This window comes from Dunckerocampus dactyliophorus, chromosome 5 (assembly GCF_027744805.1).
Source record: "Dunckerocampus dactyliophorus isolate RoL2022-P2 chromosome 5, RoL_Ddac_1.1, whole genome shotgun sequence".
NCBI classification, from domain to species: Eukaryota; Metazoa; Chordata; class Actinopteri; order Syngnathiformes; family Syngnathidae; genus Dunckerocampus; species Dunckerocampus dactyliophorus.
In genome coordinates, this window is record NC_072823.1 from 15,199,905 (window position 1) to 15,225,313 (window position 25,409).

Here is a 25,409-nt window from a genome sequence, read left to right on the forward strand (position 1 = left end):
CCTCGGACTCATACAAATCCAATTATGCCTTCAATGAGTGTTACAAGGCTCATTGATTATGATAGAAGCAGTCCAGTACAAAGCAGAAGAAAAATGTCACTTGTAATTAGCCGTGACTCTCCGGAGGCAATTGGGTGACTAGATTTAATACAGAGGCAGTATTTTTTTTTGTAAGACTCAATTTGAATTGAGTGGCAATGTTTGTGAGGGACACAATGAAAATATAAACATTGATGCAGAATTTCAAGGTTGTCTTAAATGAAAACTAGACTATGCTAGACAAACAGTGAGATACTTCAAATGTTACAACTGCAGTTGATTGTATTGTGTAAAGAGCAGCTCATAATTTTGATGGCTTCACTGAGAAACTACCGAGAGGAGGTTACACTTAATGCCTATAAAAGGGAAGGTCATCTTTGCCAGGCGCAAGTAGAAACATTTTCCGTTGTGCCTAGATATTCCTTTTTAGTGCCATTGGAAGAAAGCGAAAAGAAAGTAAGGGTAATTGTTAAATGAATGTGAATTAACCACCTTCATGGACACTCAAGTAAAAAATCCACCTCAAAGCATACTCGCAGAACTCACCGGAACCCAACATTGCCTCATTTCAGGGATTAGAATACCTTAAATTTGGGGTCCTGATCTCTCAGGGAGGGAGGGAGGGATGAATGATTTATTATCTCTAAGAGATGAACAAAGTATACAAGCTTGGATTATTTTATGAGTCACAATAAACCGTAATTGTGTGACGTAAAAACTGCGACAAAGCTGGCTGATTCATGTATGGTGGGAGTAAAATACAGTAAATGTCATCCATGCATGGTCATTCATGGCCTACATTATTTCATCTGCTTTGATGTAGCATTGGAAACAAGTTCATCTTCTTTGTGAGGATGATTGTAAAAATGACTTGAGAAATCCCTAATTTAAGAAATAATTTAATAATAATTCATTCTTCAAACTTAATTGAACTCGACCACAGGAGTCACTTCTAAACGTTTCACAACACTTAAGAAGTTCAGTCAGGTTGCTGCCACAGCAAGATAGAGACGTTCAAAGTCCTCGCTCTCTCTCTCACACACACACACACACACACACACACACAAACACACACACACTGCAGGAGGTGGACACAACAAATAAATTGAACTTGGGATTTTTCTAAAGGTAACAGAGCATTTCCCATGTGTTTCTATGGTGCACACTGGGGAGGATTCAGGACAATAAGGTAAGTTATCTACCTGAATTCCATCACTGGATATTAAGTCATTTGTCAGCACATTAAGTTGACTTATAGCATATAGCATAGTCAGGGAAAACAGTATGAAGTTGACTCATCTTTTTTTCCTATATTACTTGTTTTCGGGGTGATTCTAGTATATGACCTTTGCTCAGTACTGGTGTTTAGTGTTTAGTTTTAAGTCAGGAAAAAATATACATACACTGTATATATTTCAAATCAATAATGGAAAATTCTACTTCTCTTGCAAATATGCTTTCAAAGGCAACCTAATTATTTAATTTTGCAATGCTTAAGGTCAGTGGGTGGAAAAGGTTTGCTTTTAAATGTGTACATTTTGCTTTTAACCGTAACATGATGATGTTTTCCCACTTAATCTAACATGCAGGTTCAACACTCGGGATACCTGTCACTAAGCATCCGTACCGGAAACGCGAGGAGTAGCAGTGGCGCGATGCATTCTGTGAATTAATACTGGCGCGTATGTCAGCTAGCCTCTTGTTGTAAAATTCCCTCATCTAATGGTTAGAGGACTTGTTAGAGGAATATTATAAAGTGCATTCCCATGGCTGTTATTACTACTAGTATGTCGGCGGTGCTTCATCCGCCATAAAGTTGGTCTGAAAAGGTGTGTTGGGCAAAATGATGTTCTGCATTCCACATTAAGTAAGTGTCCACGCCTCTCTCGTGAGCGCAGGTGCAGGCGACTGGTGAGTAATCTGTCATCGCTATGTCCAAGTCGATGTCGTTGATAGAAATCACATGCAAACACACACACGCACACAAAGATACACTTATTCTGTGCATGAGAGGCACGCAATATTTACCATAAAAAATGTGAAAGGGGTGATCAATTTACCTGAGATGTCTTATGTTGCAATCGTTTTGCTAGCTTGGATATCTCTTTGAAAGGAGTCAAACTTGTGTAGTGTCTGTGTGCCGTTCTTTCCACAATGTTCTCAAATGAGCATGAGCGGCTGTAGGATGAATTACGACCATTTCGTCGGTTTACGTCTCATATTTATTTGGCTGTTCATTTGTTGTGTACGGACAGGCTGCAACATTAGGTACACGTGCACAAAACTGTACTCAGAACTCTGAAGTTCATTCATTCCTTTCTCTTTGGTTACTAGCAAACTCTTGTGCAAGATCCCAGGCTCATTTATTTCTTATTTTTCAGTGTAGCAATGCACTTGTCCAGGCGACCCGAGTGAGGACAAGCGGTACAGAAAATGGATAGATGGATGGAATGTAGCAATGCTAATTTTAATATGTGCACCTTCATGTGTATGCACATCTGCATACGCCTGATTTTTCTCTTCAAATTCATGAATTATTCACCGGAGAATAAAGGCAAATAACAAAAATATGCTGGATCAGCATTAAAATTTAATGGGTTCTTCCTTGACCGCACAGCTATTTATTTATTTTTTAATAATTCTGATCACAATGATGACTGTTCCTAGTAAACTCCTGTGAAAGGTTAATTTATTTTTCATTTTTAAATGTAACAATACTAATTTTAATGTGGCACCATATTTTAGACATCTTTATTTGTACCCACCTCCCGCATATGCCTGAATGTTGTCCTCAGTTTAATGAATTATTCACTGGAAAATGACATCAAATCTTGCAAAATGGCAAAATTCATTTCTTCCTTGACCTCACAAGTAGAATTTGTAGAAAACAGTTTTGCATCATGTTGCTCACAAGGTGAATCTGTAAGCTCCTTAGTGGATGTAAAACTGCACTTTCGTTGTTAAGATGCAAGGTGGTGTGTTATTTTATTGTCATTGTTTTAAATATGTCATTACGGAAATTGTTGACCATAAGTCAGGTGCAGTGATGCTTCCATACACTTTATTTTGCTTTCCATGAAAAGGCCTTTTGAGCCCACTTCCCTAAACCTGATACAAGTTAACTGTCCAGCTCAATCAAAGTGCTTCTGTGTGATGTCATTAGAAGCGTTCAAAGCATTCTTTGTTCACTGACCCCTTTATTTGCTGGGTTGTTTTTTTTCTCCTGGAGCACATTCGATGTGGTGGCTTACTGTGCTTGAGAAACGGCCTTTTCTCAGGGGTGCTGTGAGAGAAAGTTGTGTTGCTTTCTCAACTAAGTGTGGCTGTAATCCCACCCTAATGAGTATTTGCTGTCGTGAAGCCTGTCTTGCGAAACCGTTTGTTTCAGCACGACTGCAGCTCACTGCAGGGACAGATCACAGGAGGCAAGATCTGTATTCAGTTTCGTGTATATTGGCAAGGTGGCATACTTTTTTAAATTCTTACGTTCACACGTTTATACTATTCCTGCTTTTTGGAAAAGGAAAATACTTAAAGCAAGGGTGTTGCTATGCCCTTTGACCCCAGTCTGTCCTTGTAACGCTCACATGCTTTTGTTTCACTTAAGTCAGTGACCATGTTGCACCCCTTAATACTGTTTATGAGCCTTTTTTAAAAACCTGTGGTGTACATGTGTATTTTCTGTCACCTTCTCCATCGTGCCTATTAGAAACAACACCACTGAATTCTATGGGCATAATACAAATTTAGTTAAATTTGTACTTCTCAGACGGTCTCATCAAAACAAAGATTGTTGATACAGCTTATGTATTGGATCTCATTAGATCAGGCTTACCAAATAGTGTATATTTTGATACAAATATCAAAACATAACTTCTTCAGCATATTTTGTGCCTCCTTGTTTGTGTAAAATTATATAAAATGAGAGGATCTAGAACATTTTATTGGGTTACGTACTTGTTAAAGGTCCCATATTATGCTATTTTACAACCGTTTTAAATAAGCTCCACTTTATTTGAAGTTCACAAAATTTAGCCTTGATGCTGGAATTTAGATGGAATTTAAAAGTGCTGGGAGCATGCAGCTTTGCGTGTCTGTAGCTTTAATGCTCAAGGGCTGTGTTTATCCACACCTATCTCTGACCCCTTTGGTTGGTTTAGTGATTAGACGTTAGCAGAGATGCTCGGTATTGGCTGTCTTGCTGATATTCCGATGTTGTCCAGCACTCCATTGCTGATACTAATCAATGTCAACCAATACCACTAAACTAATGTTACGTAATGAACACATTATGCTTCTTTTACTGTGATGCCACTGGATGCATTTCACAAATAAACACTGTTTGTGCAATATACGACAAATGGTGCAATATGCAGTACACATTATAGAAAAAGTGCCATATATATTTTAAACATTTTGTCTCAACAAAATGGTCATAAAAAAAAAATCCTGATGATCATCATCAAGAGTCGACTAAAATAACTCAATCCCTATCAACAGCAGCAATACTATTTAGAAAATTGCACATTTGGCACAAACATCCACTTAAGAACAAAATGAAGTACAAAGTATGAAACCCTGGACAAATACCATCAGTGAAATTGGTTATTGCTGGGTAGCTTATTTCAGTTTATTTGCATAGGGCTGCATGTGACTCCCAGTGATTCTTCCTGAGGAGTGATATTAGAGAATCTAGAAGTATTGAAAGAAGATGCCTTACTCCCCTTTTGCATAACCAGTGCTTTACAGTAAATGCAACTTGCATATTTACAATCCAAAGGCAAAACTTTGATATAATTCCAGACGACAGACATACTCTAGCTTTGTTGCTGTGTGGAGCACGGCGGAGTTTGATGAGGTCACACTCGTGCGCCGATATCAATATGGGCAGAAAAAAACAATATATGATCCGATTTTATCCCTCGATGTTAGTTTTTACATCTTACAGAATTCCTAGTACCTGTAAGATACAATTAGAGTCCAGGGTCAGAAAACTATTTCCATAAACATACATGGAGGACTCTTTATCTGCCCGTGATAAAAGTGTCAAAGTGTCAAGTTGAATGAACTCTTTCTTGATGCTTGTCAAGGTGCACAATGTCTTTTTCAAAGAAAGGTGTAACTGTATCCCATCATCCTTTAATGGGCCTCATGACTAGGGAAAACACATTTTTCATGTACCATCATGGAAGTCCACATAGGTGTTCTTTATATCCTCCAGCCACTCCACATGTTCCCAGCAAGAGTTTTATAACAGAGCACACCTGACTGCAGCAACAGGTCCAACACAACCTCACAAGTAGATGTAATCCCAGTGAGCAGCAGGTGGCCTTCCAGATTGGCTGCCCACATCTCCACTTTTTCCCTCCTTTCACTCACACGCTGTTACCCCCCCATATCACCACCCCAACCCCTCTTCCTCCTCACTCTCTCCCCAGGCACCCAGTGTGGTGGTAACACTCCGTTGAAAAAGGGCCTTTGCAGTGTGGAGGCACAACCAGGAGTTGTCACATTAATTCCCAGCCCCACAACAGGACCGCGACACCTGAGTCCGAGCTGACCCTACGCTCGACAGCGAGGACGCCTCTGTGGCGCAAAACTTGGGACTTGGCACAGGTTTGCTTCTCACGATCACAGCTCTGTGCCACTTTGAAATTGTGGTAAGAAGTTCCCCCCCGGTGCAAACTTTGGAAGTGTTTGAAAAAGAGGCAGCACAATGGATATGGATGAAGTGGACTACGAGTACCCAGATTTTGACCCTGTACCCAACAGGATTAAAAAAGAGTGAGTAAAAAGACTTACATTTGCGTAGTTGTTGGTTCTACTATCATTCCAGACATCCTAGGTTTACAAACAATTGTGTGCACTTAAGCAGTGATGAACATTACTCACTTGGCACACTTCATGTGCTTCCATTCAGTTCACAGACTGCATAATCTTCATCTTTTAATAGTATGAATTGTTAATGACAAGCAATCGTAGGAAAAACAGCTAACAAGTACAAGTAAACACTAAACATGCCAATCAAAGCTAGCCTTGAAAAACTTTGTTACCTGTTGCACAAACGGCACAATGCAACCGACTTCATGTGTATTCCGGGAATACATTTTTAACTTACTATGTAAAAAAAAAAAAAAGTAGGTTTCCATTGTTAAACTTGCCCAGAATTATTAAGAAACTTAATATTATCCTCATATAGGAGTTGGGGATTTGGTTTGCAATTAAACTGTCAGCTTAAGTTCTAAACAGTGTTGAGTTGTGGTCTTGCCAGCTTTAATGTAGCATGCAAGTGGTTTTAGCCTTTTTGCAGTATGTCTAAACAGTCAGGTATCCTCTCTACAGACTCTAACTGTAGTTGTGAATTTTGACATTGCTTTAAATTTACATGTGGTTTGATGTGATGCCAGCGTCTGGTCTTTGAGCAAGGGCCAAAGTCCAAAAATGATTCAATGTTTGCACAGGTGAGAGGCTGTTGTCAACCCTATACATCCTGGATGTTGCTATCAGGCTGCAAATTGTGTACTATGTATATGAGACCTTCTTGGAATATCAAAGTAGTAATGACTTCCTCATGACCCAGGCATTCCTGCTCTTGTAGCGCAAGGTGAACATAGGCATCAGTTGTTTCCTGCGTCACGCTGATAACAATCCGGTTAAATGCAAATCTCCACTGCGGGATTTTGGCTCCAAAGTTGCCTGCCACAAAAGGTCTTGATGGTGACATGTGAAAGGTTTAGTGACGTGCAGGCCTCCTCACTTACTCAACGCCTTGTGTTACAACACACACTGATTGTTCTCACCACATGTTTCTTTTTTTAGAGTAATTCTTCCATGTGACCCTACAGCAGATGACAGGCTCTACCACATATGCATCAGCGCAGTATCTGTGAGTCTCTTTTACATGTTGCTACCACTCGACGCTATTACAAATGGTACTGAAGCTGTGTGAGTAGGCATAGGCCATTTTATTGAGGTATTCAAATACAATCCCACTTTACATCTTGTAATCAAACAGTCAGAAGCAACTTACATTAAAATTTGTCAGTTTTGCAAGAGGTGCAAGTGGACATACTGTAACTCTTGAACGATACCAAAAAAAGGGCAAATCTATCAAATCTATTAAAAATGTTTAATAAGTTTACAAATATGTTATTTAATTGAGGATCAAGAATACGGTGTCCCGATACAACTTTTTCTCTCCCGATCTCATTGTGATATTGCAGCCTTGAATATCGGCCGATACCGATATGGATCCGATATCAGCACAGATGATACATACTTTTATTACTTGTTTAGTAGCATGGAATGTTAGAAAATACCTGGTCAAGTGATACTACTCGGAGAATAATAGTCAGCAACAGTAGGTATGAAAAAACAATGACCCATTTAATTCTTCATGCATCGAGGGCAGGCATCACCAAATGGCGGCCCTCGGTCCGATATGGACCCAGTGAATTAAAGTGAATGGGAAATATAATAACATATAATCATGCGCATGGACCAATAGCAGCGGCAGTTTGAAGGCGTAATTACTTCAGTTATTACGGTTACGTGACAGCAAACGCAGCGATGTCAATCAAAATGAGCGAATGAAATAGTTTGTTTACTTGCCGAGTGAATGAGAACCATGGCTTGCTCAAAAGTAAGAAAAGTTGATCGAGAAAACCAAACATTTAAAGGTGAATGGACAGACCATTATACAGTCATGGAAAACATGATCAGCCCACCCTTGTTTCTTCAGTTTCTTGTTCATTGTAATGCCTGATACAACTAAAGGTACCTTTTTGTTTGGACAAACACAACAATGACAACAAAAATAGCTAGACAGTTACATTTTTTGGCAGTACAATGCCAGAGCTATTCATGTAAGAACTTAAGTGATTTTACTTACGTATTATCAAGAAAACCATGGAAGTTGCTAGATATCAGCTCTTAAATTAAACTCTTATGAGCTATATTTGTTACCATCATTATATTTGTCTAAACAAATGTACCTTTAGTTGTACCAGGCATTCAAATGGATCAATAAACTGAAGAAACGAGGGTGGTCTAATACTTTTTTCCGTGACTGTATGTCCATTCTTCCAGAATCCAGTGCCAAACCGCTGTGTCTCATATGCTCTGAAACTGTAGCGTTGGTCAAAAGTGCAAATGCGACATGACAAAACACACATCATTCGAGGGGAAGTATCCGCCGAAGTCTGATGTGAGAGAGCGGAAAAAACGTAGCTTAGATCCCAGTATGAAAAATCTACGAGAGTCATAACACATTAATTTACAGCACAGCAATGTACACATGAGTGTTCACTAAGGATTGTGTGGATATTGGAGCGAAACAAAAACATCTTTCACTGACGGGAGAGTTGTGAATGGGTGCTTCTGCTGCACAGACCTTATTCAAAGGGTTTTATTACATTTGATATTCATATGAGCTAGTCTGTTTGATGCAATTTAAGGCAAAATAAGGTTTCCACCTTTGCTGTGGAAAAAAAAATGCATAAACGGACCTTACTCAATTTTAATTGAAGACCCCCTGATTTGGTGTATAGTTTTATCGACAATAGCCATAATGTAGCGAGGCTCAACGACCTCAATGAAGCATCTAACCCCAACATTACTCACCACCGACAGAGGCTGGCAGCTTTTACAGACATTTTGCCATCCCAGGGAAGTTTCTCATGCAAATGTTTCAAATAGCAGTGGATGTTTTAAGAAGCTGTGGTGATGCAAAAGTCCCTCCTTCAAATGCGCGAAGAGATTGGTCGTATTAAACTTCCCCGATTCTGTGCCACCACGGAAAAGTTGTGCAAACTTGTGACAGCTGCAACGTCTTTTTTTAGGCTTTAACAAAAAACATAGCCACACGGCTGACATTGCTAAACACGCTAGCACACATTGTTGATGTGATCACATGGGCTCTGCATGCTGAATAGGAGTGCTGGCGCCCAATCCGGAATGGACTGTTTGTATAGTGCTTCTCTCGTGCCAATATCGGAGATTTTAAATGCAGGCCGACATAATCCCATATTGTTTTTTGGACTGACATCGGACAGATATCTGACGTCACTATTGGATCGGGACACCCCAAATCAGAATTGTCTCAATTGTAAGGAATTACAATCCCTTTATTGGGAACGTGGAATCATTTTTGGTTCCTAAAATGTTCAATGCGTGAGGCAGAATGAACCACAATTTTTTTTCAAACAGGCATACAATTGAGGCAAGTTGCTGCAGCTTAAGAAAAATTTAAAAAAAATAAAAGGAATAGATTTTTAGCTCCTACGAAGTCTAGAGTGAGCACAGAAGTCATATTCTCCAGGGAATCCGTTTTTCAGGAAGTAGGTGAGGCCCCGACTGTGTTATATTCTCTGAAGGGAGGCTAAATACTATTGTTAAAGGGAAATAAAGTTTTTAGTAAATATTGTTGTCAAAGTAACTCTAGGTTAAAAATAAAGAAAATGTCCTTGTGCACTTTCTAAAGCTCATTTCATTTTTGACTTCTTTTAAATAATCGGTGCTTATAAGTTGGTCCATACAGGTCCAATTTAGCATGAGGCATTCTTCTCTTTGCCTCGTGTTTCCTAAATATGTTCCAGGTCATGATAGGTCACTGAGCTCTCACTGGTCAATGATCTTGACTAATGATTTCTCATTCATGCCCCATCTACAGGGAGCACTAATGAGGTATTGCCTTTTGTGCTGTCTACATGGTCCCCTTTTTTTTTTTTTTTGTCTGAAGCACATTGAGGCCTGAACCTGACAGAATTCACAGCTCCTCAGAGCATGCTACTGTGCTTGTAATGCTATATAATCTATCTCTTCTTTTAGCTCGTTGTCATGGTGATCCTGGCAGTCTTAGCCAGACGCACAAAGGCCGGCAGCAGACAGAAAGGACTCCCAGGTTTACTCAGGTGAGGCTTTAAATAAAGTTTGTATGTTCTTGAATGAGATAAACACCACAGTGTAATAACCAATCTGTTATTAACAGAATGCTTATAACCTTGGTTTTCATTATTTATTTATTCCGAAGGGTCCAACGAAAACCAAAATGTATGAAAACCAAGGTAATTTTTCCCATAGGAAATGATGTAAATCCAATTAATCCGTTCCAAAATATTAAGAGAGAATACATTTTATAGAAAATAATTATAGTTTTACATGCAGAAAGCAATGCAAAATAATTACAACTGATGAATGGATGAAACTTATTGTTGATGCAGACTTCTCTTACATCAATTTCAAACGTCATACCTGAGAAATATAGAAACATGTACCAATACGAGTTTAATATGATTTTTTTTTTTTAAGTTTTCCTATAAAGCATTTCATCTGAGAAAACAATTTCATTGGAGGAGCATAGAAGGCATGGAAAATGGTGAATGGCGCTGCAATGCTGTCTCTGTCCACCAGAGGACCAGGAGCACAAAGCCCAGAGGGAAGCTGACGTCATTGTGGCGCCCCAATGAAGGCATTGGTCAGATGCAATGCCTTATTGGAAAACTTTAAAAAACAATTTTTTTTTATTATATAATTTTTATTTGTCAGGTACACCTTTTTTGAGTGTAAAGTTGCTGTGTGATGAATCTGGTGGTGTTAGTAAAGTGTTCTTTGGAAGATGCACTGTGAGTCAGACTGTTATGTTGTTATACTGGTATATATAATGACCTCCTGTGATTTCCACTGGATTGACAAGCTTGTTGTAAGTGCACTGATAGCTCCTGCCAAAGAACGAGCTATCATTTCCTCGCTGACTCTTGAGCGGCACAGTATTTAAACAAATAGAAGTAGTTCTGAAATAAAGGAGATGTCACGAGATTGGAATTTAGCCATAAAATAGGCGCTGTATAAGCGGTTGACGATCCCTGGTTTAGGCACTCGATTTTGTGGCATGCAAGAAATTTTTGACGAAAACTGAATCATATGAAAACTGGGGTATACGAAAAGTGAGATTTGACTGTAGTTGTCCAATTTGCTAGTGCCTTTAAAGCAACTATATGGCTCATTTTGACTGTATACCTGCTTGTGTTATGGAGAATAGTGTGTGCACTGCTGTGGTGACCCAAGGTCACCTACACTAGTAGTCTGTAACATTGGTGGACCAGCCAGGACATCTCTCATGGTATCTTTATTGTTCAGAGTTGTGTACAGTGCTTTGTTAAAATCTTATAGAACAAATGTATTTAGTGTTTAGCATGCACATTAGTTTGTTTTAATCTTAGTCACAATGGTAACAAATGCATCTTTACCATATTGACCACTTTCCAAAGCTTTGCCCTTTTTAACAGAATATACATAATGCTACCGTGTTGTGTTCATGATAACTACTGAAATTTGTGGCACACTTCTGGAGTGTACAGTATTCTGTTCTGCTCAACACGGAAATATTACAGTTTTATCTTGCTAGATTGTAAAGAGAATGAAAATGAATCTTCAAATGAGACATCCAAGTTCGGCAGATAAAACTGGGGTCTGGATTATGTTATTTTACAAAAATAGCCCAAAGAATTGTCATGTTTTTGACATGTCTTTTTCAAAACTTGTATCCCCCCCTGTGGCAGTAAACCATACAGAAGCTTGTATTTAAAGGTGCTTAGGCATGTGCCTATGAGTGAGTGACAGCCATTAAACGCCACTACCCTTTTTTGGCCCGAACGACAAATTTCATTCAGTTTAACTCATAATTATGAAGAATACCGACATTTTTTTTTTGTTCTCTGAAACCACTGGTGGAGTTCTTTATATTTTCTGGGTGGAAAAAAAGTGGAATTTGGAGCTAAGGAGGGACCTTTTAAAATATGAGGCATACTTTGTAGAAGGATTGTAGGTTTCATACAGTAGCTCGTATTTAATTGACTGCAACTGACTACAAAAATCAGCGTCAAGGATCTTTTTGATCATGTCTGCTCAATAGTCATATCAGCTGCATGCGAGGCTGCTCACATGTGAGCTCTAAATACCTGCCGCTTTGGTTTCACAGTCCGGTCAACTTCCTGGACCATACTCAGCACAAGGGCCTGGCCGTGGCTGTGTTTGGAGTTCTCTTATGCAAACTCTGCGGCCTGGTCATATTGCCAAACCCTCTCCCCTTCACGACAGAGGCAGAGAACAAACGTGAGGTCATATTTGTACTTCCTGCACCAGAATCCATTGTCCTCATTTGCTTTTTGCACACACTGTAAATCTGTTAGAGAAGACGAGTGTTATATCCTGTTAGATGAACCTTGTACTCGGGATGTCTTGCACATTGTAGCTTTGTTATGTAACTGAACTGTTTTCCTTTCATGGCTCTGTGTTGTTTCCATATTAGGAACTGGATAAGCTGTTTTTTTTTTCTGAAATGAAATTATATAAGAATTAACTGAATGTTGTCAATCCTCACGCTACTTTGCACAATCCCAAAACAACACAAGGTTTAGCACAGCACAGTAGGTTTAACACAATGTGATCTCTAGCACCAAAACAAAACTTTTTGGACATTCTTAATTTTAAGTTGTCATATATATATATTTACCCACTTCACTAGGTACACCTGCACAATGTCCAAAAAGCTGATAAAACCAGTCTTTCAGAGGATCATAAACTCACTTCTATTAAGTTTTGACTGAGAATTATTTCACAATATGTTTAATATTACAGTAATAGTTAGCGGTAGTGAACTGCACCAGACTGACAGGTATTTCTAGATGTTTGTCCCGCTCAGGTGGCTAAATAATGTGGCACGGTATGGAATGGGGCAGTTCTACATTACTACCAAAGACCAAGCTAAAAAAACATGACACCTTTTCAAAGACAGGATATGTGATCCATCTCTTGGATCGGTAGATTGTGCAGGCGTACTTAACACTTGTTTGTTGCAACCACAGAGAACTGGATGATCCTGGGTGTCTTCTTCTACCCCTTACTTTACTACCCTCTCCTGGCATGTGGTACCTTGCACAATAAGGTGGGCTACGTTCTCGGTAGCCTTTTGTCATGGACGCACTTTGGTGTCCTGGTTTGGCAGAAGATCGACTGCCCCAAAACACCACAGGTATGCATAGAGCACAGTCAACACTGCAACAAATGTCTTCATACAGTCCAAGACACTGTAGAAACATGTAGGGATAAATTAGTTTGTTCTAGTTGGAAAACCTTTTAACAACCAAACAGTGTTTATCTCCGAGATGTGATTTAAAAAGATGAATATCAGGCTTTCAAAGTAGATTGTGGCTCCCTGTGCTTTAATCTTTGCTGAAAAAGATTTTTTGCTGCCTGGTTCACCGTTTTTTTTTTTTTTTACAATTTTCTGTGAAATGAATGGTTCTGACTCAAATCAATTAGTTCCACTGTCTGGTGGTCTTAATCAACAGGCACCGTCACACTTAATCGCTTTAGCGTGTCTCAGTGGCATCCAGGCTTTATTATATATTTTGCAATGGCTGTCTTTCTTTTAATGCTACCAATACTGCAATGCTGAGATAATCAGTAAGACTGGTTACTCATCAGTGAAGACCATAGAATGTATGAAAATTATGAAATAACTTCATTGCAGCCGATTGTCACAACCTAGAACTACTGCTTCAAACAGATGAATTCACTAAATACTTGCAATGCAGAGGAGCCTCGGTGTGATGAAAACTGAAACTTACGAAAACCGAGACAATTTTTCCCCATTTGAAATAATCTAAATCCATTCCAGACATCCAAAAATGTGAACAAAAATTCATTTAGAGATAGCAATTATTGTTTGACACTCAGAAAACAACGTGAAACAATTAGAAATGATAAATTGATGGAACTTATCGTTGATGCGGACTTTCCGTACATCTCGGTGAGATCGAATTCAATAGTGTTTGTCACCTTAATGAAATTGCTGGCACTCGCTACTTTCTTTGGCCCCATGGCGGGTTATTTAATGATCACACGCAATAAAAAGCGCACGAACAGTGAGCCAGTAGGGCCTAGTTTGTTAAATGCGATATTGTAAACATTTTAGAGAAAATTGTCGACAAAAATTGAGTCATTTCAACACTGGGGTGTACGAAAACAGAGGTAATTGCTGCAAACTGGTTGAGATTGAATCAAGCGCACCTCTGCTGGTTGCAACCAAGTAGTGCCTCAATTGTTGCACACCAGGATTAATAAACATACAGTACTGTAATTTCCATAAACATCCAGTAGGGATGATGTTAAGATACAATTCAGATTGCATGACTCTTTTTGTGTACTAATTTACATGCATATAAAAGTAGTTGGGTGATGCAAAGTTTTCTTCCTTATTCCTTTACAGATACATAAACACTACTCGCTGTTTTCCAGCCTACCCCAGATAGCCTGCTTGGCATTCCTTAGTTTCCAGTATCCTCTTCTCCTCTTCAAGGGCTTGAAGGGCACTGAAAAGAATAATGTTACTGAGGTAAGTCATGTTGCGCCACCATCGTGTTGATCTTCTTGTATATCTATCTTAATACTTTATTAGTAAAAAATAAGTAAATTTGACATCCGCTTACGCCCTTTAAAAAAGCTTCACTGAGACGTGCTGAACATTTCTTCTTAAGGCTTATCATGCTGTCTCGGCTGATGCAATGTGCCAGCGGCTCATTTTAAGTAGATTTGATGTAGCTAATTGGTTTATGTTATGTTCTTGATCAGATTAGGAAAAGGTTGACCAGTATTTTTCCATCAATGAAACACAATGGCATGTTTATTTTATGCTAATCTTTGCATGGGTGTAATAAAGCTGGGGTGAGGCGATTGTTCGCAGCCCCCATGTCCACCACCCTCTTACACCAGCACAGGAGTTTATGTAAATAGCAATGCATGGTGGTAGTCAAGCAGAATGTATTCCGCTAGGACTCTTCCAATGAACTATATGTATTACCATAAAAGTTCAAACTCAGGTTCCAATAATATGGTCACTTCAAATTAAGCTGTCAACTTTTTAAGAATTAAACGTCAAAATAGCATCACTTTATCAAACATACAACATTTGAATGTGATTTGACTAAACCCGTGACGGCGATCAAAATGTTTGTGTTCAACTAAAAAAAAGTAATTTGTGTGTAACGTAAAAACATTTAAACATTAGAAGGTAGTCCAGTTTGAATAAGTAACATGGTGCTTAACTTTACATACAATTGCTAAAAAATGGATGTAGTCTTCTGTTTTTAGTGGTGACATTAATTGTGCTGCGGTCAACAAGCATGTGCCGTGTACATGCCAGCATAGCGTACAAGCCTTTTGTGCACCATGAGCCTACAGGTTGCTACTAAAAGTGGTACAGACTGAACTTGACGCTTGTCTTGTGCATCGTCACACTTGTCCAATAGGATCTCAACAGCAGCTACTACAACGACTATGTGAAGAAACTGCTTAAGAAAAAGAATCCCATGAAAATCGGGTGAGAGGCTCCACTGCTGTTCTTTCTACTCCAGAGTATTACATGTTGTCTATGCTATGTTGTTCACATGGGATACTTCAAATCACACCTCAAATTTAAATGGCAAGAGCAGTGTTAGGCAAATTACTTACGGTATGTAATTAGTTATAGTTACTAGTTACCTTCCTACAAAAGTAATTTCATAAGTAATGAAATTACATAAATGTCGTTAGTTACCAGGGAAGGTAATTATTGCATTACTTTTTTGAAACACCTTCAGATATGAAAAATAATTTGCTAGGGGGGAGTATTTTCCTGACCAGTTATGTAGTTTCCTGTGTAGTAGCAGTGAAGCGACATCCAGATTGTTGCTATAGATATCAGTGCATAATAACACGCCACGTTTCACTGTCGGTAAACTGGAAAACAAGTCATCTTTCACGCAGTTACTCCCAACACTGATCATGAGTGCATGACCCTGTTTATGGGACATGTCACTGCACACAGCAGCAGATGGGGGCACTCTTCCCCGTTACAATAAGACAAGTGCATGTACAGTACATGTGCATCTGTGTGGAGGCTGCTCAGTTTAATTGTGCAAAGGATATCAAACTCGCAAAAAGAACACTGACCAAATTGCAGGAAGTTTAACAGGAAACAGGTTAGCTTCCTTTTTGCTGAGCTGTCATTCTCCTTCGGGCATTCATTACTGGAAATGTGTTGCAATTCCATCATGTTCTACTGCAAAATAGAGAAATGGAAGATATTTGTCCACACTGTTACTTAACTTTATTGTTCCATTAGTTTCATCCATTTATGCCATCTTTCTAAATAAAGTATAATTGTTTAACCTGTCACCTCATTCAGCACATCAAGCACTGAGACACCTAAGCTCCCTCAGCGAATAATTGATGCTGTAAAATCTTACATTTATACACCAGAGGAAGGTAAAGCGTCACTTTTGATTTTTATACTGTGCGTGTTATCGTGACTTGACAACAAAGTTGAGTGTTTACTCTCCTAAACAGCTTTCCGATTCCCTCTAAAGTTGGCCATATCTGGCGTGGTGTCATTTATCACACTCTATCAGGTAAACTTTTACAGTTTTGATGTCTGTGGAAGATGTTCATTGCTTCTTCTACTGTTTAAATAAATGTATATTTCAGGTTGGCCTGCTGCTGATCATTGCCGTGGTGCCTTCACTGCAGACTGCCCGCATGGGAGTCGATGAAGAAATTGCCAACGTTTTAGCCGGCTTCAAGATTGTGCTCTCTCCAGATAAACATGAAGTGGTCAGAATAGTGATGTATTACATGTGGTGTGTAGAAGGTGAGTGAGTCTACAAAGCATGTCTTTAGAGTAGAACATCAAAGGGCACCATCCCTTCTGAGACACTGGTTGACCTCTGATTTGTTTGGAATTGGAAAGTATTTTTTCTACAGAAGATGATTAGAATTAGAACTAATCTGTTCCTGGGTCACCACCTTTAAAACGGATATTAACTGTAGTCAGTGTTTAAGTCACACTCTTAACTCTCCTACAAGGATAGAAATATGTTAACCACCGTTAATATTAAAATCTGTGAACCCGTAACTTGATAGTGATTAGTTATATGATGTTCTCGCTGCATGTCTTCTCTTAACACCCCTTGTTGACGTTGCTCCTTCTTTTGGAATAAGGATTGTAAAAAGCTGCAAAAAAAACCATACCTAGAGTTAATTAAAGCATTGCTATAATATGCTGTGATATATTAACCAGCATTTTGTTACTTAATTTGTCTTTAGTACAGTTCTATCGCATTTTACCTCAGCAACAGCATCTCTCAGCATCACAATACACATTAAGACCACGTTACTAAATTGTTGTTTGTTTTATGGCAGTGTGCTACATCTCAGCGATGACCCTGTCAGGCCTCGTCAACTTGGCAATGTTCATGAGGTCCATGGTTCTCCATCGGTAGGAACAGACTGTCTTAAATCCCTTATTTTGTGCACGTGCTCTGAGAAAGCTTCACATTGTGGTTCTGTCATTATAAAGCAATGACATACTCGGTTATTATTATAATAAAGTGGAGGAATAATCTACTAGACTGATTAAACCACATTAGTTGCGAATTTACTGGCGCAAGATGTGAAAATGGCTATTAAGATAGAAATAAATGAAATGTCCTGCTATCAGAGTAAATTGCTGTTCTATTATGTCTTTATTTTTCAGGTCGAACCTGAAGGGGCTGTACAGGGGAGATATCTATAATGTTTATAACTGCCAGAGAAGTATTCGAGCTTCGCGGCCTGCCCTGGTCTGCTGGATGGGATACACCAGCTTCACGGCAGCTCACGTATGCATCGGTATGGTTGAAATTACGTACAGTAGATAAAAACATTTTAATATACACTGCAGACACGACACATTCACAATCCAATGAGATCCAGTACAAGAGCAGAACAATTCTTGAATTACAGATAATGTACACATTGTTTTCCATTTTTTCTGTCTCAAGTTAGTATTATACATGACCGTACGACTTCCTTAGTTAGAAATAAGACATACCATAAATATTCCAATGAATCTAGTTCCCTATAGTTGCTGGGTACATGGTCTACACAAGTAAAACAACCTGGATCTTTAACTGGCACCGGGTGAAAAGACATTGGCAATAATAGCTGTGGTTGTAGGCAGCCTCCTATATTTTTTTTTTTCCTTAACGCCACAAATGATAGTAGCTGCATATGAAGTATCATGAATGGTCAGCATCCAGCAGCCTTATCTACCTCTGCATGCTCTTTATTTTGTTGGATGCGCTAATCAGCTCTTGGTGTGGAACTCCTGTTACACGCATTGTTGTTTACAATTAATCCATCAGTGGTATTAATCCTTGCTGAGCAATATATTCCATACCGCTATTACAACATTGGTTCTGTTGCTGATGTGTTGTGCAATATATTTGTCAATAAATGATCGTATTGTCATTTGATGATCATAACTGGTTCAATCAGTTATTAAATCCAAGGTTTCACTTACTTTTTCCCTCCCTGTCCTACACATGTGTACATGTTATTTTCAGTGAAAATATGAAAACACATAGTTGTTTGTGTGGTACTAGTTTAAGCAGACTGTTTATTCTGTGATTTAGATGATCAGACTACATTTTATGACCATTTATGCAGAAATTGAAAAGGCTTCACATTTTTCTCCCGCTGTATAAACAGTATAATTGACTTTTCCAATTAATGCCTCATGCTCTTTGCGGTTTAGGTAAATAAACGCTTCAGCTGTACTTGTAGCATTTACATTCATGGAAGAGTTTGTATGTGTTGTGAGATGCACTAAAGATGCCATGTCTCACCCCTTGTAGCCATGCTCGTCCAGACCATGGTGTTCTTCCTCTGTCTTCTCATTGCTGTTTTCCTCATTATCATGCCCATCCTGCACCAGAAGAACCTGATTCTGTTTCAGATCCTGTGGAGCATGTGGTGAGTTCAGGCGTAACGCACAAATGAATCTATCCTAATTAAACAAAACCTGCAGGAGATTGACGTGTCATGTTTGTCTTTCACATGTGGATCAACTGTAAAATGTTGGTTCGTTTTGTCTCTCTAGGCCTTTTTGGCTGATGATCCTCATGGCTGTGCTGACTCAGCATATAACTGCCAGGTTTTGTTTTATCAAAAAGATGACTGGAACACGAAACCTTGACAACAGGTAAAATCCAAAGATTTTATGAAAACAAATGCAGTCCTTATCAAGTTCAGTATTTTACCCCTTAAGGCATAATTAGAAACGCTCTTAGTATCATACAGTATAGTTGTACAGCACTGCAACTACACCCACAATCATAAAAATACAAAATTGTATTGTTAAATGAATACCTTTCTAACAGGCTGCTTTTCTTGTGTGTGTGTGTGTGTGTGTGTGTGTATATGTACAGTATATACAGTATATTCAGGCTAACCTGTCTTCCAGGGGAAACCTCTTCCTGCTGACCTTCCTACTGTTTCCAGTCAATGTTCTCATCGGGGTGCTACTATCAGTCTGGCGCATGATCATCACAGCCCTGTTCAACATAGTTCACATGGGGCGCATGGACATCAGCCTTCTGAACAGAAACGTGGAAGCATTTGATCCAGGTAAGCCTCTCTGGATCCAATGCAGACATTAGAATTAAACATGCCAACCACCTCCAGCACAAATGTACACATTTAACTATGACCTCCATGTCTCCTTAATCTGACCCAACTACAGTATAGCTAAAGTCAAAGCTCAAATGGTTGGGTTGTTCAAGCATCAACTGTTTTGTCTGAATTTTTAACACGTCCTTCCAACTATAAGATAGTAATATTGTATAGTAATATTGCTTGCTTTTTCGCTGCACTTTACAGTCTTCTGCCGTACATTTCCATGTGCTTAGGAAAAGATCACAATGTAATACTCAGTGGTGTATAAGAGTACTAAAATGTTGTATTCGTGTCAAGTTTTTAATTACTGCTGAAATTGTACTCAAACACGGAAAAGTACTAAGTCTAGCAAAACACAACGGTGGTGTCTGCGTTGATCTTGCTGCCTCATAGCCATCTTTGTCAACAATCAAGTCTTCAATCAAGGTAAAAGTGACCATATACGTATATGTATATATACGTATATAGTCACTTTTACTTATTTTTTTACTTTTATTAATTAGTTTGTCCTGTTCTGTCCTGCCATTGGGGCAAATAGTATTGTTGATGTAAATGCTTTTACATGCGAAATAGATTTGCTCTGCCAGGGAAAAGTGTCAAAGGTACTTTTCTTCTGTTATATAGATTTTAATTGACTTTACTTTATGTTTATTGTTGTGCAAATTTGGAGCGGCTGGACCATAGCAGAGGATAGAAAGGAGAAAAGAAGAGGACAATACAGAGAGAGACAAGAACAACAGCAACAACAACAATTGCAACGACAATAACAACAGAAACAAACAGAACTACATCAGCAAATGTCTATAACGGCCATAAAGGCAGTAAAAGAAGTAACAAAATAATATCAACAGCGACCTTAAATATTAATTTATCCCTTTCATTCCTAATTTATATCCATTTCAAATTGTTTTCTGCATGTAAAATTACAATTGTAAAACTATATTTTGTGTTAATACTTTTGTGTCCGGATTGGATTAATTTGATTTGCATTATTTATGGCAAAAATTGATTCAGCTTGAGTACGTTTAGGTTTGAGTCAGACGTTTTAGAACGGATTAATGACGCTAACAGAGGTTCCACTGTACACACACCAAAAAAAACCCACTAATTTACAGTAACATGCGTAAACATAATTAGGTACTTTAGTAGTAGTTTTGGGAGATTTGTTAAATGCAGCTACACGTCTGGAACTCTGAATACGAAATCATTTTTCCAGAAACACAATATTTGCATGTTAATCTATCATGTGCCTTTCACCTTAAGTAGAATTGTTTAAAAAGAAGCCAGTTTCTCTAAGCAAATGCTGCTTTTGCAGTGCAAGGGGCTCTTCTTGCACACTCTGAAATGGCCGCAGCTTTAGACACCCTCTGTCAGCAAGAGCAGGTGTTAAAAAAGAAAAAAAGGAAGAAAAAAAGCAAATGATCGTATAGTGATTGCCTCAATCACATGGGAGGGTTGTGCTATGTGTTTATTGCTGTTTTTTTTTTTACCTCCTCCATCTCCTGTGTCTATCTGCAGCCTACCGCTGTTACGCTCATTATCTGAAAATTGAGGTGAGCCAGTCCCACCCTGTGATGAAGGCTTTCTGCGGGATGCTGCTGCAGTCTGCGGGTCAGAAGAACAATGTCGTGCCGAGGTCACAGGATGCTGAAGAGGGTGTGTAGCACTAAAGAGAGTCCACATCATAAATTATACAACTGAGCTATAGAACACTGAGGGGAAAAAGCAATGTAATTTTGTGCCATTAGAGGGGGAAGTGAGGATGTATTGGTAGTTGTTCCTAAACATAAACATCACATTATTCACGCTTGCTGACATTTTTAAAGAATCCCAAGAATGATTCTAAGCAACTTAACAGACAGGTTTGTTCCAAGATGACCATCAAGCTTGTGTCTATTTCTCCAGCAATGCTTTAGTATTCAGCAGCTGGTCTGTGAAACATAATCCCATCATGACACTGTCTTGCACGCGCGGTAGAAATGAAAGCCAAACTGATTTAATATTTGAAGAGCAAATTGAGTCTCGTGCAGCATAATTTACAGTCCGAGAGCTTATGGTCTCAATCAAATCTGTCATAAAGTATTCAGCTGCCCTTTTTGCGTGCCCACACTGGCCAAATATCATCAGCAGTTGCCATGTATTATTTAAAAGAATAAAAATAACTACTTGAATGCCAGACGGGAGACAGCAGAACAGTCATTTATCAAAATAAAGTGAGCTATTAAAGGAAATGTCCATCAGGGCCCTTTTTAGATATAAAAGGTGCCTAATACTGTGTTGCTAGATGCATCTGGAGAACAATAACTTATCATGGTCGTACATGGATTCATTCTTTAAGAGCTGATTACACAGATGAGCTGCGCTAATTGCCTGGTTTATATTCATGTAGCCGAGGGACCCACACTTTCATTGTTAATGGTGAGACAAACTCGTGTTCTCACCACACCGAGAGGATTACTATGTGATTGCTTTCTATTATTACACCTCCTATCATATCTGTATGGTCCTCTGAGGCCGTCAGATGTTATTGCTATTTGAGTGTTGGTGAAACACTCTTGATCAAAATTTTAAGACCGGTTAAAAAAAATTGCAAGAATTTACATTTTGCTCTGTTGGATCTTAAAGAGGTTCTAAGTACAACTTCAAAATACAAAAAGAAGAAATGAGAGTGAGACAAAAAATGAGTATGTGAGCAATTTATTGTAAACAAGCATTAAAGTGAAATAGGCTGTTCATCACCTGATCAAAAGTTTAAGACAAGCCTTTAAAAATCCAAAATTTTGGCAAAAATGTAGTCAATGTCATTTTCTGTCAGGTGTTCACACTGTCATTATCTCTTGATGGCGAAGGCAAAAAAGCTTTCGGTCTTTGAACATAGTCTGACTGTTGAGCTGCATAAACAAGGCCTCTCCCAGCGCACCGTTGCTTAAACTTATTAAAACAATCCTGAAGTTTATGGAACAAAAAAAATGTCACCGGCACTGAGTTAGAGGGTCCGATTGCCTGTCCCTCAAGTCCGTCAGCTGACTAGGTGGAGATGTTGCATAGGGCATCCTCTATGACTGAAGGCCCTCATCTGACTGGACAACGCTGCAGTTCACGATGCCTGCATGACAAAGGACTTCTTCCAGAGGAATAACCTCACCTTTTGGAGCATCTTCCCCTGATCTAAATCCAATTGACAACATTTGGGAATGGATGGCAAGGGATGTTTACAAAAATGTCTGTAGCCATCTTCACCACCTGGAGCAACATTCCCACTAGCCTCCTGGAAACACTGGCATCAAGTGTGCCGAAACAGATATTTGAGGGGATTAACAAGAATGGCGCAGCTACTCATTGCTGATTTTTTTTTTTTTTAATTTTAGGAGGTTTTGGGGTTTCTTTTATGCTATGGTCTTACGTTTTTGATCAGCTGATGAACAGCCTATTTCAGTTTAACACTAGAAGTCCCACAGCTCAGCCATTTGGCTTTTTTAACTTTCATGCCCAAAGGACAGCCAAGTGGCTGGATTAGTTTTAAAATAATATCCTAATATATTCATAGAATCAGCCATCTGTGAACCGCCAATCTGGCAGGTAATGACTGCGTTTACAAAACAACGGTGGGTAATTGTAGGCCATTGAGTTATTAATTTTAAACCGCCCAGCCTTTCGGCTGTCCTGTGGGCATGGGAGCAGGAGTAAGAAAGCCCTGGGACTTCTATGGTTGTTTGCATTAAATCGCTTCCTCAATTTGTTGAGCTACAGAAATGTGATGGGTTCTGAAATACCTAACTTTTTGTGCAAGAACAGCAGAAAGGCAATTTTGACATAATGATGATGTCACAGTAATGCTGTAAGATCATAGCCTTTATGGGATAGATGTTACAGTATGTATGCTATATTTGTTATGTGGTGTGGTATGATATACAGTATGATATTATTTGATACAATGATATGTGGTATGGTATGATGCTGTTTTGATATGGTGTGGTATGATATATGTTGCGGTATGGTATGACGTATGATGTAGTATGGTGTGATGTGGTATGTGCTACAATAATAATACACTTATAAAGGCAACACTAAAAGAACACATCCTCGATCTCAATGGATGAATTATTCTTATTAAATACGTAGTTGAATGTGCTGACCACAAAATCACACAAAAATTATCAATGGAAATCATATTTATTATTATTATTATTATTATTATTATTATTATCGGGGGTGTCTTGCTGTCCACCTGTTGCCTATTCCATTTGCACAACCGCATGTGAAATTGTCAATCTGTGTTGCTTCCTAAGTGGACAGTTTTGGTTTCACAGAAGTGTGATTGACTTTGTGATTGATTGATTTTTTTTAGCAGTATATATTTTATAAAATTTAATACAAAGACAATATATGGTATGATATGATGTGGTATGGTATGTTGTAGTGTGGTATACGGTACTGTGATATATGATATGGCATCATACAATATTGGTAAGATGTATAATATGATGCAATGTGGTATGAAAGACATGATAGGCAATGATGTGGTATGATGTGTGTGTGTGTATATATATATACACACAGACACACACATAAATCTATGTGTGTATGGTGTATGGTATATACTGTGTATGGTGTGCAAGGGTGCCGCCAGGAATTTTGGGCCCCAGGCAAAAAAAAAAAAAAATCATATTGGGGCCCCTCCCCAGGCACCACATTTATTGGCTGTCATCTATTGACTGACAGCCATTTTTGGAATTGTCTTAACTTTTCCTCCCTATACAGTGCCCTTAATGGTATGATATGATGAGGTATGGTATGGTTTGATGATGTGGTATGATATGATGACACGACACTATCTGCTGCCTGTCCTCAGGGATTCAGCTGGTCCAACAGCAGAAAAAACACCTGAAGGTTTCCAGTACCAAGCGAGCCCGAGGCCACTGGCAGCTCCTTTACACGCTGGTCAACAACCCCTCCCTGGTGGGCACCAGGAAGCACTTCCAGCAGCGTGTGGCGGCCGAGATTCTGAACGGGAGCCTGAAGGGCAGCACCAAAGAAGGCAGCAGGAAGGAAGCTGAGGCGGCCGCCTGCAACTGAATATGAGCCCCTATAGGAGGATTGTCTTGAATGAATGATAACGGTCCTGTTATTTTTCCACTCCTTATGTAGATGCACACTTAGAGCCCAGTGCCTCTGGTAGAGATCTTCACCAAGTCCTGCCACATCTCTGCTTTCTTCTGGGTGTCTTCCCCAAGGCCCTTAGGCACATGGTCTCCAGCTGGTGGGAGGAGCTTGTGTGGGCATCCATACCTTCTTAATGTGCAATCCTCAACACCTAAATACTGTACCACTTATGTGCCTCTTATCAATACAGCCACAATCAGTATGTTGCAAATGTGTACATACGCAGACTAAATGTGGATTGTGGATGGATGTGCTTGGCATTATTTTTTAAAGAGGGTATTTATTGTACAACCTGACTATTTATGCATTTATTGAATTAAGGGTTGTCAGTGCCCCCCCCCCCCCCCCCCTTTCCCCCAGTTACCTTTCAATTGTGTGTGCGTGTGATTAACAATAGCGGGGCAAATGAAACGTATTATATTTGTATTCTACAAACACTACCTGCCTTTGTTTTTTTTTGCATTTAAACTAAAATTGTATGCGAACTCCTGAATCATATTGCACTGGAAATTTAAAAAAAAAAAGGCGATATTGTGAGAGTAAAAAAACAAAACAATTCCATGTTTATCTTCCTTGAAAAAAATGCAAAGCCAAAATAAAATAAGCCATGCGAGTACAAAACCATAAACATATGTATGTATATGTATTCACCGTCATTTCGCGTATCATATTTT

At 39.0% G+C, this 25,409-nt stretch overlaps 1 protein-coding gene across 3 annotated transcripts; it reads left to right on the top strand.

Moving 5' to 3' along the window:
* The first annotated feature begins 1,116 nt into the window (after positions 1 to 1,116).
* On the top strand, positions 1,117 to 25,361 carry stra6 (signaling receptor and transporter of retinol STRA6). Of its 3 annotated transcripts, none has more exons than XM_054777251.1 (18): positions 1,117 to 1,228; positions 5,478 to 5,823; positions 6,859 to 6,925; positions 9,868 to 9,950; positions 12,017 to 12,150; positions 12,903 to 13,069; positions 14,309 to 14,434; positions 15,348 to 15,418; positions 16,265 to 16,344; positions 16,426 to 16,487; positions 16,564 to 16,726; positions 17,278 to 17,353; positions 17,612 to 17,745; positions 18,753 to 18,870; positions 18,998 to 19,099; positions 19,361 to 19,524; positions 21,091 to 21,228; positions 24,425 to 25,361. In XM_054777251.1, exons 2-18 carry the CDS (start codon positions 5,756 to 5,758, stop codon positions 24,646 to 24,648), a joined length of 1,977 nt encoding a protein of 658 aa, XP_054633226.1. In that variant the 5' UTR covers positions 1,117 to 1,228; positions 5,478 to 5,755; the 3' UTR covers positions 24,649 to 25,361. The 3 variants fall into 3 exon arrangements, with proteins under 3 accessions (XP_054633226.1, XP_054633227.1, XP_054633225.1); XM_054777252.1 differs by lacking the exon at positions 1,117 to 1,228 and adding an exon at positions 1,746 to 1,950; XM_054777250.1 differs by lacking the exon at positions 1,117 to 1,228 and having other exon boundaries at positions 5,312 to 5,823.
* The last annotated feature ends 48 nt before the right edge of the window (positions 25,362 to 25,409 follow it).

Coding starts and splice junctions, on each gene's coding strand:
- stra6 (XM_054777251.1), top strand. CDS start 5,756: ATGGATATGGATGAAGTGGACTACGAGTACCCAGATTTTGACCCTGTA. Junction 5,824..6,858: donor CCCAACAGGATTAAAAAAGA/GTGAGTAAAAAG, acceptor TTCTTTTTTTAG/AGTAATTCTTCCATGTGACC. Junction 16,345..16,425: donor CATTTATACACCAGAGGAAG/GTAAAGCGTCAC, acceptor TCTCCTAAACAG/CTTTCCGATTCCCTCTAAAG.